Genomic DNA, 19,751 nt, shown 5'->3' with positions numbered 1-19,751 from the left:
GTTGAGGGGTGGTATGGAGCTTATATAAATATGCCCTTTATAAACCACTTCTCAAAAAAATTATAGGAGGACAGAGTCTTGTACGTTACTTTGGTTCTGGCAAAATAGTGTGTGGTGAGTTTTTCCAGTTGAGAACAATTTTAAGCTTGTTAATGTCTATCAACAGCTGGCTTTGGGTGGTGACCGAAAACACTGGAAAACACTCTTAATTCATTGGAAGGTCTTGGCATATTGTGATTTATTCATATTAATGTTGCACACAGAAGTGGGGTTTTTTCTCTCGACAGTATTTTCTTCTTTTTTTTTTTTCCTTGTTCACTAAATCCTTAGAGCAAATTTATACTTGTCAGTTGGTAAGGGAAAGCCACAAGCAGCCTTTAATTTTCCAAGTGCTCTGATAGGACCCAGGGACCCATGGCTTTCCTTCCTTCAAACACAACTATTTTGCCATTTAGTACCTCCTAGATGTTTGTTGTGGAGCAAAGATGAGCATCACACCAATTCCCAAAGACCAGGATGCACACCCACCACCCATGTTCCTCTCCAGTAAGCCTAAAAGTTTGGGGGGGCTGCTATCATGTGGAGGGCATCAGTATTTGTCTTGTATGAATATCTGCTTTCTGAGCATGAATTTCAGCTATGTGGAGATCCTAAATAGTTTGTGGCATCCTGCTTTCAGACTCTTTCCTTGGAACACTTTTCAAGTTGTTTAATTTTAGGCTTGGAGACTTTCTGAAAGCAGATTATACTTTAAACAAAATAATAAAACAACACACGCACATACACACGTGCACACTACACACACGCACACACACACGCATACACACTAAATAAACAATGTGAAACTTGCCAGTCCAGCAGCAAGCATCATTGTGAGCACCATTTGGCTTCTGATAGAACTCCTAGTTTGGGTGTTCATAGTTTTCTTTTGGTCAAACTGTGAACTCCAAGTAAATGGTTCAGCAAGGAATCCCATCCACACATGATGGAACCAAGTCTTAGTCTTTGCCCTAAAGTCTTACAGGGCCTTTGGAACATGTCTTTGCCATGAAATCACTTGAAGTTCAAGGGTGGGAGACCTGTCCCTCACTTGGTCAGAATGCAAACTTGACGTCTTACCCAGTGTGACACATCTCTTCTTTCATAGAGCCGTGCAAATCCATTCATTAAAGTCTTTGTTTTCTATTTCATAAAGTCAGATTTGTCATCGCTTCCTATTGTCAAGTGCTTCAGAGTACCATGTACTTATTGGGATCAAATGAGGAGTCAATCTCTCTCTCTCTCTCTCTCTCTCTCTCTCTCTCTCTCTCTCTCTCTCTCTCTCTCTTGTTCCTTCTCCAGTTCTGCAGCATCTGGTTGACAGTGCTTTGCTTTTGGTCGGGAAGATGGCTGATCTCCCTGGAGACTGACGGGCAGGTAAATGTCTCTGGTCCTAAGCAGGGAGAGGGGGCCCTCAACATCAAGGTCAGCTCTTTCTTGTGCATGACTTGCAGCACTGTTTACCATAGAATTTGTGGTTGCAGACCCCGTGCTGAGGAACTAGGTGACACCAACTGAAGAAATCCACACAAGATGGATCATCTGAAATGACAAGGGGCATTGACCACATTAGCCCCAGTGCGTTCGGGCTTTTCAAGATGGCGGCCTGCAGACCAAGCATCTACTTACCTTATGCCTCCACTGTGGTTCTACACAGTCTGGATTAAGACTCTGAGGCAGGGACAGGATGACCAGTACAGAAAGGGCATGTGACCACTCACAAATTTAAATAGCAGGGGAATAAAACAGGTGATAGGAAATGAATCCTATCTAGCAAGAGATCAACCTCTGGTCCATTGTCCATAACCTGGGAGCTCCCACTGGCTTGAGTGTCCAAGAGACTGAGAATGACTTTCAGCAGCACACAAGGAATCCTCGAGGAAGCCTGTTAAATCACAGCTTCCAATGGCTGAAGGTTGAATCTGCAGGCCCAGGAGCTCCCATTCTCCTTGGTGAGCCAGGAGCCTCATCTATTGCGAATCTGGATTTGAGGCCCAATTTCAACATTGTATGTAAGTTTAAATACTTAGAATCTGTTTGCCTATAGGTGAGTTATCGCCTGTCCTTTCTAGTTTTGTAAGCTGCAAGTAAGACGACCTCTGTGATTAGCCACAGGAAGCAGGACACCGAGGGTTCTTAGAAGACCCTCAGAAGGTTCTAGAAGACCCACAGAATGCATGTAAAACTTGGGTGGTTGAAGTAATGGCCTAGTAGTTCTGCTATATCCTTAAGGTAGAAGGTGGAAGTATCAGATGCTGGGAGAACAAGAAATAAGACCAGTTATTGGTCTTCCCAGGCCTTGCTTGTTTCTGAACTGTCCCCTCACTCCTGTCTAGGAGACAGTTTTAGAACTGGCCCTTCTAGAAGTGCCGTGGGGGGAGGGGCTGTAATTTCCTTTTAACTGTAGCCTTTTACATCCAGGGTTTAGAAGTTTGGGGGTGGGAGGGATGGGGTAATACTGGGGTTTGAACTCAGGGCCTCAAACTAGCTATGCAAGTGGGTTGCTATACATTAGTGTGACAGGCATGAACATGATGCCTAGCTCAGCTATTTAACCTTGAAAGGTTTCCAAGAAATTGAGAAATTGCAATTTCCCATTTCCCAAGTCAGACTCAATGGCTTAAAGAGTCTTGTCGAATCCAATGTCGCCCTTGGACCCATACAAATAAATTGACTTTGATCATTACTAGCCCAGCGTGGCCCCTTATACAGGTATAGAGTCCACGGATCAGAGACTCTAACACCACAGAGTCTATCTGCACGTGCTAGAGGCATCCACACACTCTCCCCACCCCCCACCCCAAAGAGAAAACACGAAGATGACTGATGGCATCTGGGGTTCTCTACCTCTCTTCTCAGGAGCTGGACAGAAGTGTGTGTTACAGGCACGGAGCCCCGGAGGCTTCTGGTGGAGCTGACAACTGGAGGAAGGCCGGCCCTGCTGCACACAGTGGACGGATCGGGTCTGGATCCCACCCCCACAGGTCACTGTGCACTGTGGGAAGACAAGAGTGTCAGAAACACCGTGGGGTGGTACCCTTCCCCGAAAAGCATCAGGAATGCCCATGTCCATGACATTATCAGGAAGCCTGTTGGCAAAATGGATTGTCTAGAGTGGACAGTGGCACTTGGGGTCCACCCAAAAGCAGGCGATCAGGAAGGCTGTGGGGAAATGCTATCCAGACTGAGAAAGTGTGTCTTCCCAGTTAAGTGACTCATAAAGAAGAAAGGTTCAAGCTGGGCACTCATGACTCAGGCCACCAGTGTGTAATCCTACCTACTCAGGAGGCTGAGGTTTGAGGATCACGATTCAAAGCCAGGCTGGGCAGGAAGGTCCATGAGACTGTTATCTCCACTAAACTACCAAAAATACAAAATGAAATGCGAAGCCAGAAGTGGCACTGTGGCTCAAGTGGTAGAGCACTAGCCTTGAGCAAAAGAAGCTCAGGGACAGTGCCTAGGCACTGACTTCAAGCCCCAGGACCAGCACAAAAAAGAAGATGGAGAAGGAAAAGGAAGAGGAGGAAGAGGAAAAGGAGGAGAAGGAAAAAGGTAAAAGAAGAAGAAGAAGGGAGGAGTAGGAGAAGAAGGAGGAGGATAAAAGAAAAGGAGGCAAAAGAGGAAGAGGACAAGAAGGAGAATAAAGAGGAGGAGAAGAGTAGTTCCAGAAAGATAAAAACACTAGAGAATGGAGCACAGGCCATCTATGTTGTTTTGGAATGATTTAAACAACCAAGATGGTCAGAAAGACAATATAATATCAGGGTAAAGAAAGCTCTATAAATAGATCATTATTGCTTTGCTTTAGAAATCCAGTGAATTAGTTATTGATTACATTTTATACTAGTTTATTCCAGTCAGATGAAGTCTTCCTTTTATTGGACAAACGCCCCCCTGAGGGGTGCTGGCACTTGTGCTGGAAGAGAATGATTTTGGAGTTAGCAAGCTCTCTCTGCCATAGGGCAAAGTAGTAAGTCCCCAGCTCTATCAGAGCCTCACACCCTCTGTGGCAGGAATTCCCTCAGCTCTGGTATCCCCTGACCATCCTGACCCCAAAGAAGCAGATTGGTGGGATCCTCTCCCCTTTGTTTTCTCAGAAAGACATTAGTTGAGTCTACCAGTCAGGTAGACTTGGTGGAAGTGCTAACCACTCATCTGTCTCCTCCACAAAAACAGCGGTGGTAATACCAGCGAAGAGGGGCTTTCGGAGGATGAGAGGGGAGAACAGAAAGCTTGCACGAGAAGTCCTCAGAGGACAGGGGGCCTAGGGATGTCCAGCAGATGTGAGCAGTGCCTGCCAGCAGCCCCTCTGGGTTGGTGACTCTTTGAGCAGAATGTGTTGGCTGTGAGATGCTTTATATCCAGCACCACCTCTTTTTTATATATAAAAGCCATTATTCTATGAAAAGAAAAAACAAAAATAGCCATCTACCAGGGATTACTATCTCAACTGTGTAGTGAAAACATAAGGCTAACAGATCTCACAGCCTGCCTGGGGTCACACGGATGAAGAATAGAATAGAGTTATTCTGTTCCTCGTGTTTAGAGAATCACTGAGGCACCAAGAGCAAGGGCTGGCGGGCTGCCTCCATTCCCTGCCCCCCCCCCCACATGAACCTAAATCTGCAGGTGCCTACCTGTTGCCATGGTGACGAGTACCAGGCCGCGGCCATTCTGTACACCGAGCAGGCCCCACGGTTGCAGGTTTCTTCCATGTCCAGGTTAGGTTTCTTCATATGACGGCATCTTCTCTCCGGGAACATGATCAGTTTTCCCTGCAAGGTCTTCTCGCTGCACTTCAGGTCTCTCTTCCTCACACCCAAACCACAGGTCGTGGAACACTGGGAGCCAGGGAAACAGGTGTCAGGAGCACACAGCCCCACGGCACATCTGCCAAACAGGTGTGCTTCAAGATGTCAACCGCACACACAGAAATACAGCAGCCAGGCCCCTCGCACCACAGGTAATGAGACACCGGAGCAACCTTCCAAAGGCACACAGCTCAGTAACACTGGGAAATGTGGCGTCGATACACGATGGAATTCTATTCCCCCGCCAGAAAGAATGGTAGGGTACTAGTCAGAAGGAAATGCAAAGGCTTGGAAAACAGCCAGACCCAAAGAAACATCGGCCGCATGGCTTCCCTCACTGTGGTAACTAGAATGTGCTTACCCATCTACAAGTATACACACTGGAAGGTAAACGACAAAAACAACATATTGGGACATGATAAATGATACAGATCTCGAGACATTCACATAACGAGACCAAAGGAAGATGTTCTCAGGGGAGGAACACACAGGCTCAATAGTGATGTGCATGTGATCATCTAAAATAATATTTATCAAAATGAACTCCAAGAGGTGGAAAGAAGAGGTTATTTTTCCCCTTTGTTGCTGTCTTTGTTTTGTTTACCTTTTCGTCTTGTTTGTAAGTTTATCTGTCTTCGGGGGTTAAGGTGGGGCACAGATAGAGTGGGACAAAGCATGAACAAATACAGCCGTGATCCTTACGAGACACTGTTGGAAATGAACTGGACAACTTGTGGGGAGGGATGGGAGGGAAAAACTGGGGGAGAGAGGGAAAAGGTGACCCTGTTCCGAAAGAAATGTACTCGTGACCCGACTTATGTAACTATAGGCCCTCCTCTGGACATCATCTTTACAGTAACAATAATATATATATATATATATATGTAATATAGAAGCAAATGCATTGCAACTTTTGCATTAAAAAAAGCAGCTACAGTTCAGTAGGGACCGTGAGATGACATCTCACAGGGAGAATGAGCGGAAGGGAGAGAGCAGGGCTCTGCGGGGTGTTGAACTCCACTGTCCCGGGAGTCTGATCCGTGGGAAGGGGGAAGGTTGATGAGGAAAAACAATGTCTCAGAGGACTTTAAAAGAGTCTATCGGCTAATGTTTGGGGCCTTGACACATGAGCAATAGCATGTGAGCATAAATATGACATATGATCAAAGATGATACAGAGCCTCCCAATGACGACTGCACAACAGAGGTACCACGGGCCACCCCCATGTAGAGAAGGGAGCAAGGCACCCTCAAAGTTGTAACTACAGATTTCAAGCACAGTAAGTCTGTGTAGGTAGTATAATGCCTTTTAGAGAAAATGAACAGGACAGAGAGAGAGAGAGAGAGGAGAGAGAGAGAAAGAGAGGGACATGATCGTGCCCCACCCATCCCTGGCCCTGTGCGTATCATTTAAGGCAGAATACGAGGGCCATAATGGCATAGATCCACCCGGGAGAGGGAAACTCCCCCTCCATTCTACCTCACTCTCTCCACTATTGCTTCTTGGTAATTTGTTTTCTCTTCCTCAGCATGGAAGCTCCTTCACCGAAGAAACCTTGCTGGTCACCAGTGTGTCCTCCTGGCCACCATCTCCCCTCCTTTGTGAATGCAAGCCAGCCATGGACGCAGAAGCCTCCTCCCTCTCTCCTGCCCTCCCCTATGCCGGAAGCTATGCAGTTACCACATTAGGCACTCAGAGGGCTTCTCCCCACTCCTGAAACACCCACCATGCACCCCGAAGCCCGCCCTTGTCCCCTGCACTTGCCTACGTCCCCCAGGTCTCTTGCTCTAAAGTGGAACACTGGCCGGCCAGTGTCGCTTCTCGTTTACACCGTCCAGGCTTCCTCGGTGTTGACAGAACACTCTCCCAGCCTGTCTCCTAACAGCATGTGGTCTCCCTCGAGGGTCACAAGCATGAAGCTCTCCCCCTCCGCCCCCACCCCCGTCACCCCTCACCCTGCCACAACAACCTTCTCCCAACCCCGCTGTGTGAGGCTCCCGCTCGCCGCTCAGGCTTGCTGGAGAGGACCTGCTGCCCACAAATCTCCCTACCACCCATTGCTGGTCAGCCTGGAACGCTCCTATGGTCTTTGCTCTCACCCCTCCGCGTGGCTCCTTTTGGGGGTGAATAGGTCCCCATGGGTGCAGAAGGAGGAGCCCCGTGAGTCTGAAGGGAGATGGGTAAGCAACGCCCAGCCGTGCCCCACGACGTGTACCTCACTCCACGCAGAGGGGACCCACTGGAGCCGGGTGTTCTTGGGGCACCGGCCCAGCACGCAGCCCTCCTGCGCCTCGGGCCTGGGGCTGCTGGCGCACAGGCTCTCGGGGAGCGACTCGGCGGCCGGGCCTTTGCACAGGAGCTCCCGCCTCCTCACGCCTCGCCCACAGGTCTTGGAACACTGGAGAATGGGACGACAAAACCCCAAACGTCACTTGCCAATTCAGAGGACTGGCCCCCCGGGCCCACGCTGAGGCCGCTAGGAAGGAACTGTTTGCAAACTTGGCTTTAAGCACTTGAGCAAGATGGTCAGTAAGGCACCTTTGCAGCAAGAGACGCCCACCTAGAGGACTTGATCTGCCATCAGCCCTCACGTCAGCCTTCTGGTGGCGGGTGTAACAAGCTGTGTCACCCTAACTCTCCAGCTGAGTTCATCGGTGGGCAGAGGTTTTCTCAGGATAGCACCCATCATAAGGACTGGGAGAACGAGTCCCAGCCTGCACGGTGGTATAGCCATGCATGTAGCTCGGCTAGAACTGCTGTGCCTCCAACAAGAGCGGCAGACATACGTGTGTAAGTACAGAATGTGGAATGGGCAAGAGAAACGGACCGAGGGTTCTAGAAGCAACGGAATCTGTTCTTACTCCCTAACCACCGGGCTAACTGATGTAGTTTGAAGCCAGCCCAGGGAAGCCAGCTTCAGCAAAAAAGCCTGGCTGAAAGCATGACTCAAGTGGCTTCAAACTACAGCTCTCAGCCTCCTGCGTAGCTAGGAGTGCAGGTGTGAGCCACCAGCACGCAACCCTGCCATGCATGCTTGCGTCGCTAGACAGACATTTGCCCACATACCCTAGGTACTGGTTGTGCCCATTCCCTTTGTGATGAGAAAAAGTGTCTCCTGGATGTCAACTCTCCTCCAGGAGGGAACCTGTGCTGTCTGGGGAACTGGAGTTGCAGGTGGCTGGTGGTTCTATGCCTCTTCCAAGTACAGGGCAATGTGCTTTATGAGGAGTTGGTCAGGATTGCTAACTTGCCATCTGCCTCTTAACTTTGTTTCTTTTGTAACCATGCCCCAGCCACTGAGACAAGAGCCAAATAGCCCCATTCTGCTTTATTCTTTGCATTTGTTTCTTTGTATTTGTTTTATTGGAGAATTCGGTAGTCAGATCTATGTACCAATTCCTTGCCCAGCAATATCACCTAGGCACACTAGGAAAGATTCTAAACTCTGAGACAGGAGAAGGACCCCAACACTTGAGGTATGCAAGCCAGTCCAACAACTCCAGTGTGATTCTCATTCTCAGGAAGCTGCAAACAATTGGAGCCAACTCTCTGCATGTTACCTGAGACCAGGGCCCCAGGCTCCACTCTGGAGGGCAGGCGTGGCTGTTGCAGACTTGAACCTGCGTGGGCGTGCTCACGGGGCAGAGGGAGTGTAGCACTGCCTCCTCCTCCTTCTGGAAAGGTCTCTTCTGCACACACTGGATCTTCCTGCTCTGCTGGCCCCCCGCGCACGACTTGCTGCACGCACTCCATTCTCCCGGCATCCAACTTGCAAGAGAAAACGGAAGGGCTTTCAGATGAAGGCAAGGCTTCCTGGTGATTACTGCTGAAGCAGTTAGTATGAGATGTTAACCCCCTGATGGAAGCACCGGATCTACTTTATAGCCAGAGAGGACCAGGTATGTTCATTGCTGTTCTGTAGGCTGATGTGGCCCAGATACATGGAGGTGCAGTTAATCACAGTGTGAGCGAGGGGAGGAAACACGTTTTTATATCTGAGCAATTCACTCGGCCCAATGTACTGGGAACCTCACGGCGACGCCCCAGGGTTGGAATAATGAATGGGGCTGCATTCTTTCCCCAAATGTGCCTACAAAACAGTGGAGAGTTGGATGTGCAAACGAAGCAAGACAGTGCTTTCTGGTCAGTGCTGCTACTGGGATGAACACATAGTACACGGTGCCATCATGAGGCTGGTGGGAGAGGGATGGGTGTGGAGAGGGGCGGCGTTGACAGGCAAGTGGAGCCCATCCACAGAATGTCTCACCAATGGCATTTCTAGAAGTCGCTGGACAATTTCCAACTCGTTGCCTAGAGTCTGACAATTTACTGATGGATTAAGAGATCTAATCTCAAGTTACCTATTTAAAGATTGCAAGATCAATTTTTTTCAATACCATCTGAGTCACGGTAGATATTTGAATGCTCATCGATGGAAACCATTAAAGCTTCTCAACTGCTTTTATTCTCCCTGGGTCCTGGGGCTTGAACTCTGATGAGCCTGGGCTCTGTCCCTGAGCCTCTTTGTGCTCAAGCCTAGTAGTGCTCTACCACCTGAGCCACAGCACCACTGCTGGCTTTTTCTTTTTTTTTTTTTTTTTTTTTTTTTTTTGCCAGTCCTGGGCCTTGGACTCAGGGCCTGAGCACTGTCCCTGGCTTCTTCCCGCTCAAGGCTAGCACTCTGCCACTTGAGCCACAGCGCCGCTTCTGGCCGTTTTCCGTATATGTGGTGCTGGGGAATCGAACCTAGGGCCTCGTGTATCCGAGGCAGGCACTCTTGCCGCTAGGCTATATCCCCAGCCCCACTGCTGGCTTTTTTATTTATTGGAAATAAAGAGTCTTGCAGACTTTTCTGCCCTGGTTGTCTTTGAACAGTGATCCTCAGATCTCAGCCTCTTCAGTAGCTAGGATTACAGGCGTGAGCCGCACAAGCCGCTTCAACAACTACTGCCTAAAGTAGATCTTTGATTATGAATACTTTTATTTTCTTCTGGTACTAGGGCTTGAACTCAGGGTCTGGGCATTGTCCCTTAGCTTTTTTGCTCAAGGTAACCTTCTATCACTTGAGAGCTCTACTTTCAGGCTGTTTTGTGTGGGTGGATATGGGTGTTGATAGGAGATAATCTTATCATTTGGGAGGATAAAGCCAAATTGGGTTTCGTCACACCTTTTCTGTTACCTTCCCTACTTTTATTCTTTTTTTTCCTCTATTTCCCCCCACTTGCCTGACATATAAAATTTAAAGACCTTTAGTTTAGAGAATTGAGCACATGAATTCTAGAATTATGTGTGTTCTTAAAAAGACAATGGAGGATCCATACTAGTTAACAAAAAAAAATCACAGGATAATTCCTCATGGGTATATAATTATTTATATCTCATAATAATATGTAAAGAAGATATACTATGAAATCACTAGCCTCAATGCTTATCTACAAAAATAGTACATTTTGCTGGGTGCTGGTGGCTCATGCCTGGCAATCCTAGCTACTCAGGAGGCTATGATCTGAGGATTGCGGTTCAAAGCCAGCTCCAATTAGTGACAAAAAAGCCAGAAGTGGAGCTGTGGCTCAAGTAACAGAAATGCCAGCCTTCAAAAGCTCAGGGACAGCGCACAGGCCCTGAATGTAAACACCAGGACCAGCACACACACACACACACACACACACACACACACACACACACACACACACACACAGGACAAGGAGCTTTTTTACTTTTGTAGCATCCTCTCATCTCTTCTTTAAATGAAGATGGTGTAATAAGATCACATTGTCATAAACAAAATACTACTTATGATGATCCGAAACACTACACTCATGGATGTGTAGATGTCTAGTTATATAAATATATTTGGCAGAAGATAAATCACTTAAGTGAATCAAGTTGGCTGGGAAGATACTTAAAATTAGTGTTCAAACAATGGAGTGGCTAAAATGGATCCAAGAACAAACCCGCTGCATCCCCACAGGGCTACCAGCGTCTGGGCGACTCCACTCGGCTCTTACCCCGTTTTAGTTTCTGTCTTGCTACTGTGTAATTTGCATTTGGGGTTTCATGGTCAGCATAGTGTTATGATTTGTAAATTCTTGGAAAACTGACATAAAAGTGAAGCATACCACCACACGCAAATTAAACTAATAGGAGATTGTGTTATTTAAATCACTCTTTGGTTCAATTCCAGGAAGAGGAGCCTCTGTTGAAAAGCTGAAATAAAAGAAGTCTTGACAGTGACTGCTCATTATTTTCTACCACCAATCCTCAGGACATTTGGGTACAAACACGAAGAAAGGGATATTTCTGGATGACTTACTAGGCTGGGCAGGAGAAAGTATTGCAGAGTTTGGGCTCGGTTGCTGGTTTGGTTCTTCCATTGCAGAACGAGGAATTGACTTGAGTACTTTGATCACGGAGGCAAATGGCCTTTATGCTTATGTAACCTAGAACAATGGCAGGAGTGACAAAGGGAACATTAACAGATAATTCAATTATGTTTTCAGTTTTTGCTTTGGATTTACCAGTGTACTGATAACTACTTCTCATAGGGAATTTGTATGTTGTAAAAATACTTCCTTCTGATCCACGTGCAACTAATGTAAGTACTTCTTATCCCCAAGATAATACAGTTTATACTTTAATAATGCTAATGTATAGATTCTTAGTGTTCAAGTGGATTCTGGCAACATAGGCATAAGTATAACTTCCTTTGAAAAACCCCCAAACATCCATAATTTTTTCATTTAACTTGGGCATCTACAGATGGCCTTAGAGATGTAAGAATGTCTTTATCTTCTTTGAGTTTTCTCTGTTCCTGATTCTAGGAGACCTCACTTTGCTTAGCGGGATAGGCTAAGGAGGAAGAACCACTACCAACAGGTGCTCTATGAAATAGGAAACAAGAAGACAGTTCCCAATCCATCCATCCATCCATCTACCCTCCCACCCATCCATGCATCCATCCATCCCTCCATCCACCCATCCATACATCCAATATATGTCCATGTGCTCTGTACAGAGACCTAAGACGAGAATAAACTCGCAGAACTTATATGCTTATAAACAAATGTGTTTTATATTTCTTCCTTAAGTTTCAAGTGTGAACTTTTGGAGCGCTGGTTGTGGTTGGCTTGATCTTTATAGGATCGCTTTCTTTTTACATAGGAGGATTCTCAGGTAGTGCAGTACTTGCTTTGCATGGTCACAGGTCCTATGAAGGACTGTCCTTGGGTGGCTTACTTTGTCTTATTTTAGCTTCTTTAACCTACAGTGTTAAAGAGACCTCGGGTGAGAGAGGAGACAGACCTGGAAGAGGAGCCAGGACGTTACCCACCTCCACCGCAGGAGACAGAGCACTCCGACAGCACAGTGCTCCAGGCATGATGGGGTCTCTTTGTGGCCGGCTGAGTTCCATTCAGGGTCTTGGGAAGGGCATACTTCCAGGCTATGCCCGGATTTTTGCCTTGCATCAGTATCTGGACAGTGAGAGATAAAAATGAGAGGTCACTACTCAGGAATAACAGAAATCCTGCTAAACACTTTGAAGATACCTGAATGTCATTTTGACCTTCAAGTTGGTTCACCTATTGCTCCCGCATTTGTTTTAAGGTGAATTAAAGCATTGTCATGACCCTTGAAACCATGCACCTCCACAGCATCAAAACTGTGATTTAGAAAAATGCTAAAGACCAAAAACCCAGTTTGATATTTGCCGTAAGCACAGGATCCTCAACACGGGGTCTAATCATTAACAAAGAAGTTAAAATGGAGGAAGGTCATGTTGCCAGGTCTCAATCTTAAACTTGAAAGCCTTGCATCACACACACACACACACACACACACACACACACACACACACACACACACACACACAGAGAGAGAGAGAAACTGAGTGAAAACAAATCTACATACATCTATTTTGTGGTGTGTACTGAGCCACAACTTTCTAAATGTAGCACACAGGTAGCAACCTCACCCCCCCATTCCAAAAATAAAACCACCACACAGAACACCTATTGAGAATCAAAATGGGTTTCCAGTAGAATTTCCAGAGAAAATTTGTCTACAAGGAATATGTATTATTATGGCCTCGTCGGATCAGGTAAGAAAAAAAATGGAGTTGATCCTCAAAAATACAGTTCTGGAAAACTGATCTCATAATGTCTAATGATTGAGGTAAGAAAATCATTTTATTGGAAACTTTCAAGTGTCAGCCATTCTGCTGGCTTCTTCTGTCCTTATTGCAAAATATTCCTCCAAACACTTGGAGGCAGCTGACTAGTCATTGAAATGAAATGAGATAGATCACACAGGTCATGTCTGTAATCCTAGCTATTCAGAAGGCTGAGATCTGAGGATCATGGTTGGAAGCTAGTCTGGGCAGGAAAGTTCTTAAGACTGAAGTAGAGCTGTGGCTTAAGTGGTAGAGCATCAACGTGGAGCAAAAAAGCTACAAGTGAGATCATAAAGCCCTAAGAGCAAGCCCCACTATAGTCATACATATGCACACATGCGCGCACACATACAAGATCACGCTTAAATGAAACTTCTAACGCCTCTGAACCCTTGTCACCTTGTTTTATATAGGAGCAAACATTCTCTTCTAGATTCCCTCTTTTCTTAGCTCCTCATATTATTTACTTTCAAGCTCAAAGTATGAATATAAATAACTTGTTTTCTCCTGCCCTGTGAGTCTTGTGGAAAACTCTTTACCACTAGAACTTGGCATTTGTGTTCCAGTGAAAGGCTAATGCTGGTTAAAAATAGAGAAGGCCTGGCTGTATCTCTGTCTGGGAGATCCCACCTCAATTACAGTTTGGTGGGTGGCACTTGTCCATGGACCTTCTTCAGGCCAGACTGCTCTTTGGGGTGTCACCAAACGGTTTCCACTTTGTTATTAGTTTAAATGTCTCCAGGAATATTCTATGTCTTTAAAACAATTGTTGGTAGGACTGAGGTTTGAACTCACAGCTCATGCTACCACTAGGACACATCCCTAGCTCAGTTTAAATTTTTTTTTATATAAAATATCTTAAGATAAAGGATGCTAGGCACTAGTGGTTCACGCCTACAATCCCAACTACTTAGGAGGCTAGGATGGTGAGGACGGTGGTTCAAAGTCAGCCTGGACAGAAAAACCTGTGAGGGTCTCATGTCCATTAACTACCAAAAAAAGACAGAAGTAGGGGCTGGGGATATAGCCTAGTGGCAAGAGTGCCTGCCTCGGATACACGAGGCCCTAGGTTCGATTCCCCAGCACCACATATACAGAAAATGGCCAGAAGCGGCGCTGTGGCTCAAGTGGCAGAGTGCTAGCCTTGAGCGGGAAGAAGCCAGGGACAGTGCTCAGGCCCTGAATCCAAGGCCCAGGACTGGCCAAAAAAAAAAAAAAAAAAAAAGACAGAAGTAGAACTGCAGCTCAAACGGTAGAGTACTAGCCATGAGCATGAAAGCTCAGGGACAGCGCTCGGGCCCTGAGTTCTAGCCTCAGTGTTTCTACAAAAACACATTTTTTAAATTTACTTTTTTGTTTTTTTGCCAGTCATGGAGCTTGAACTCAGGACCTGGGTGCTGTCTCTGAGCTCTTTTGCTCAAGGCTAGTGCTCTACCACTTTAAGCCACAGCTCCACTTCCAGTTTCCTGGTAGTTATATGGAGACAAGAGTCTCACTCACTCTCCTGCCCAGGCTGGCTTTCAACCACCATCCTCAGGTCTCTGCCTAGGGTTACAGGAGTGAGACACTGGTGCCTGGCTTACGAGGTTTTCTTTTGTCTTTTTGTGGCTAGGATATTATTACTTAGGCTGAGTTTGAACCACCATCCTCCTGCCAAGGCTTCTTGCTTGGGGTCACAGGCACAAGCACTGCATTCAGCTTGTTGACTCCGGTGGCGGTCTCACTTATTTTGTTATTTGTTTGGCCGGGGCTAGCCTGGGACTGTGATCATCCTATTCGCTGCTTCCTAAGCAGCTAGGATTCTGTGGCGTAGGCGTGGCTTTGCAACAACACATACTGTGCCGGCTCCCTGAAACAACAAAACGTGGATAGATAGACCCGCACTCTCCCCGCCGCGTCCTTGAACACAATCAAGATCCAACCTAGCAGGCGAAACCATCACAGATGAACAAAGGCCAACTTTTCGTGAGTTGCCGAGGGAAACCATTCCTAAAGTCAAAGTCCTCGGGGTCTGCTGAGCTTGAGGATCTCTCTCGCCTTTGCTTCGCCTACTTCTGCCGCTAAGCCCATTCAGCCGCTCTGGGAATTGTGTATTATTTCATTTAACACACCCTGCACACATTTTTGAAAAAGAGGATTGTGCGTCCCCTCCTTTGGCATTCCTGAAGCCTTGCTTTTAATGTTGTAATGTCTCCACACGGTCTTCAGAGTTTTATTCACAATCAAGCCAGAACGGCGAGGGCAGTTTCGCATGGAGGAGAGGGCCCTGACTCCATTTCTCCTTCGCTTCTACCCATCAGCATCTGAAATGCAACCCTTCGGGTCGCTGCCTTCTCCGTGCAATGGAAATTCAGGTCCAGAAACATACACGGCGTCTAGGGAAAGACAGCAAGGAAAACGGCGGGACAGACAGGAGCTAGAGCGAGCGGCGGCGGCCCTGGAGGGGAGAGGGGGTAGCGCGGAGCGGTGGGGACCGCACACCACACCCGCCCGCTGTAGAGGGAGGCGATGGAGGAGACGTTCCTCGCTTCTGTCCACTTGCCAGCGCCTCCCATTCTCACCATGCCAACCCCAGGCTCACTTCGTCTGCCACGAGAGAATAGACTTCGACGGCAAAGGTAGAGAAAGCACCCAAGGATGCTCATCGTGGGCCTTCCGGTCCCACGGGGTCGTGCTCTGGGGGGTGACCTAAGGATGGTTTAGCAGATTTGGGGGATGGGCGCTCCCCGCAGGTTCTATTTTCACCTCTCACATCTACTTCAGACCCCACATGATACACTGGCTTGTGGCTTCACTGCACGGCGTGGAAAAACATTGCTACGAAGGCCAAGGTAGGTTTAAGAGACATGTTAGGGGGACGATGGAAGTGTCATTACTACTAACAACAACAAAAAAAATCAAGATGTTAATTCTTACCAGTCCTCCATTCAAACGGACCACGAAAAATAAATAGATGCTAACAACAAGAATCATATAATTCCTCTCCCCTCCCCCTCCTCTCTTGTCCCCTCCCCTCCCCTAATCTCTCCTCTCCCCTTCCCTCCCTTCCCTAGATATCCCCCTCTGGCCTCTAAGACCATCTCTCTCTCATCCTGTGCTCAGCCCTATCGCTGCTCTCCTGCAAGCACACTGAAGTTTCTCCGTGTTAGGGATTAGGTGCTACTAGATCTCTCAAAACTATCTCAGTTCCACACAGCCCTCCAACTCAGGTGCCATTTCTCTTACAACAGCAGCAGCGGCACCCACAGAGCCTTGGAAAGTTTGTCTGCTCCCCTCTGCCCTCACTCGCTCGTGGTCCCTTGTCAACCAGCTACCCCTCCCCGGGGTCACCTTATCCCTATCATGGAAATAAACGCGAAAGGATCATCAGAAAAGAAAAAGAGCTGACCAGCCCTGCATGGAATATTCAGAGGCAAGGAGGGAATTGACTAGCGGCGGTAGCTTACACCTATAATCCCAGCTACGTGGGAGGCAGAGATTGGGAGGATTTGTGTGTGAGGCCAGTTCAGGCATTCACACACACACACACACACACACACACACACACACACACAATGTTCTAAGACCCCCATCCAAACAAACAAACAAAAAGCTGGGTATGGTTCATGCTAGCACCCCTGTTACACAGGGGGATCCTAGTCCGAGCCAGCCCGAGGAGTCATCGTGAGAACCTATCTGAAAACACAGCAGGGGCACGAAGGATTAAGGGTATGACAGGGGAGGGAGCGTACACACCTAGCAAGTGCCAGATCCTGAATTCATACCCGGTGACCACAAAAGAAAAAGCAACCGTGAAACCAATCACTCCCATATTCGCAAGGCAGTTAGCAACTTATGTATCCAGCAAGAAGCAGAATGACACTCTTTACTGTAAGTCTTCGCAGAAATATAAAAATTTTACATGAGTAAGTCATAAAGCCCAGCGCAGCTGCACGTGTGTGTTCTATTATGGTTTTATAAGCCAGGGATCTAGAGAGCACAGTGTTATTTATGTCTCAAACATGCCAGTAGTCTCAGGCAAGACCCAAATGGATAAAGGCATCCCCGCTTGACCAAACCAAGTGACTCAAGGTTCAACTCGAATGTCTACACAGCTTTAAATCCACGTGCAGAACTGTAGGTAGAAGCCCAGGGGTTGAGAGTCAATTACCCGCACGGCACAGCAGTAGGCCGACGTAAAAACAATTTTTGGGACTTGAATAAGAACCAAGTCTAAATAGATGAAAGGTGAGTGTATCCTAATTTGAATTACTACAGATTCTAATTCCTGTTATCTTCTTCTCTGCCCCTGCTTTTACCCTGCCTTGAGGAAGATGGTGTTGGAGCACAGAACGTCCAGTATCACCTTGCACCGTGCTATCAGATGCTTAACACACAGCTCATCCTTTCAGGAAATCTCTGTGGCTCTCCCTTGTTTTGAAGAAAAGAAAGTAAGGCTGAATTCTGGCAAGGAAATCTAATACTGTCTCCAGGAAATGGCCATATGATTTGCGGTCCTGACTCCAAATGAAAACGCAAGGCTACTTGTTTAAAGGAGGAAAAACTATTAAGAACTTAGCACTGAAACAAGCACTGACTCTTCTTAACACAAGGTCCATGTGAATTCTGGAGGTCCTGGGGCCCCTAAAACCAGATCTGCCCAAACCACAACCCAGGATTTTCCTACATGGGTCAGTTTGAAGACATTACTTCAACATTTTCAAAGTCTAAAGGACTCTTGGGTGTAACAAAGACTTTGCCCTGCCTTTTGATATGAGTGGAAATGATCACCCCCAATTTGACGGCCTTGTACATGGCTGTACACGCCATGGACAAGGAGGAAGACAGAGCGATCACCATCCTCTTCCTCACAGAAAACAGATGGGCCTTGGAGAGATGTACAACCAACCACGTAGCTAAGAGTCTGACTTCCTCTATCAACGGGGGAGAAGCTACCTCAGACAATCCATGATTCCAAAACAAGAACACCTATCACTGGCATCTATTTGTATGTTTGAGTGTGTGTGCCTGTATTTGGGTGTGTGTGTGCGCGCGCGTGCCAGTACTGGGGCTTAAACTCAGGACTTGGGCACTGTCCCTTAGCTTTTTCTCTCAAGGCTAGCGCTCTACCACTTGGACCACAGCCCCATTTCCAACTTTGGTTTGGTTAATTGGAGATAAGAGTCTCACTGACTTCCCTGCCTGGGCTGGCTTCGAACTGGGATCCTCAAATCTCAGCCGCCTGAATAGCTAGGATGATAGGCGTGGGCCACCAGTACCCAACATCTCATCCACCTTGAAGCCTTTTCAGTGACCTTGTCAAGAGCCCTTTGCTGTCTTCCTCGGCCTGGCGGGGAACACTGACCCCCCCCCCCCACCACACAGGAGTCTCACGACGCCACTGCCAGCGGCCTCGTGCAGCTCGCCGCAGAGCAGCACGCTCTGCCAGGCTGCAGAGCTCAGCGGCTCAACGCACAAGTTTGGAAAGCCTGCCAGTGGTTCCGTCTACTTCACTGGATTTCGTCCAGGGAACGTCCCAGCCAACTGGCACCGGGTCTTTCATTTACAGCTGGCGAGCAAACCCCTAAAAGTGCTTCCAGGTCCTCGCAACTCTTTCACGTCTACCTTTAACACACAAGCCACCTGAGCGCAGACGGCACACTCAGAAGCCGCGAACACGGGGGTCACGGGGGGTCACGGTATAACGTTTACAGCTGCTTGCTTAAATCCGGAAACCACAGTGGGAATCTGGAATCGTCCAAGTGCTCTTGGAAGCAGCAGGGGATAGGCCACGTTTGTCCAGGGCACCCCAAAGTTAAAACAAAGAATACATAGAGTCCTCTGGGGCAAATCATTTTTTTTTCTTTTACTTCTACTTTTGTTATGGCTATCAATTCTTCCTGCAGGCTTTAGTTTTATTATTATTATTATTATTGAAGGTTTTTCTAAGAACAAAAATGAATGAAGTTGTCTTCATTTTCCCCTGGAAATCTGCTATGGTTTTGAAGACTGGCCTTATATTGAACAGGATTCTTATCTCTTCTACAATATATTTGGTGGCTTACACACCAAGAGCAATCTGGGCCAGGCAGAGTGGCTCACACCTGCTATCTTAGTTACTCGGGAGGCAGAGATTGGAGGATGATAGTTAGCAGCCACCCCGGAGATTAAAGCATCCCAGACACCCCCCCTGTCCCCCCCCACACACAGGTGGGTAGGCACACAGCAAGCGCTGGTTATCCTGGATTTTGGGGGGAAGCACAACAGCTGTGGCATTGCTGCATTGAAACGCGCGATCTCGTTTAAAATCGGTGGCCCTGTTTTGTGAAGGTGCTACTAATATTCAAAAATGCAGAGCAGTCACCTAGTACCCAGGTGACACAGGGGGTGAGAGGTGACATTGAACTCAGCGCTCTGATACCGAGTGACTCTAAATCCTGACACTATGACTCTCAGCTTGTTGCCTCTCATACTCTGAAATCAGGTCCAGGATTCCAATGTAAAATGTTAAAAATAATAATAATAATAAAACCAGGGCTGGAGGTATGGCTCACGCAGGAGAGAGCCTGCTTCTTAGCAAGTACAAGACCCTGAGTTCAAATCCCAGACTACCAAAGAAGAAAATAAATTAAAAAACAAAACAGTATGAACTGCTGAAAATATCCTACACCAGCATCAGTAAAATAGTTATTTTGTGACGCGGGGTCGGAACTGAGACCTTTTATGTCTTGACCTTATGCGCTAGTATCTA

General features: G+C 47.2%; 1 protein-coding gene across 1 annotated transcript in view; it reads right to left on the bottom strand.

The window, feature by feature from the left end:
* Window positions 1-804: 804 nt before the first annotated feature.
* Adamts18 (ADAM metallopeptidase with thrombospondin type 1 motif 18) overlaps window positions 805-19,751 on the bottom strand; it is a 104,249-nt gene continuing 85,302 nt past the window's right edge. Inside the window, exons 18-24 of the mRNA XM_048354728.1 lie at window positions 12,182-12,323; window positions 11,165-11,291; window positions 8,412-8,619; window positions 7,067-7,249; window positions 4,677-4,880; window positions 2,887-3,034; window positions 805-1,581 (exon numbers count right to left, since the gene is read on the bottom strand). Of these exons, the coding sequence (XP_048210685.1) occupies window positions 1,466-1,581; window positions 2,887-3,034; window positions 4,677-4,880; window positions 7,067-7,249; window positions 8,412-8,619; window positions 11,165-11,291; window positions 12,182-12,323 (1,128 nt within the window). The 3' untranslated portion in view covers window positions 805-1,465. The remainder of the gene's footprint in view (window positions 1,582-2,886; window positions 3,035-4,676; window positions 4,881-7,066; window positions 7,250-8,411; window positions 8,620-11,164; window positions 11,292-12,181; window positions 12,324-19,751) is intronic.

The sequence above is a fragment of the Perognathus longimembris genome, chromosome 10 (assembly GCF_023159225.1).
Source record: "Perognathus longimembris pacificus isolate PPM17 chromosome 10, ASM2315922v1, whole genome shotgun sequence".
NCBI classification, from domain to species: Eukaryota; Metazoa; Chordata; class Mammalia; order Rodentia; family Heteromyidae; genus Perognathus; species Perognathus longimembris.
The sequence above is the reverse complement of the archived record's forward strand: the minus strand, read 5'-3'. Positions and strand labels throughout refer to the sequence as shown.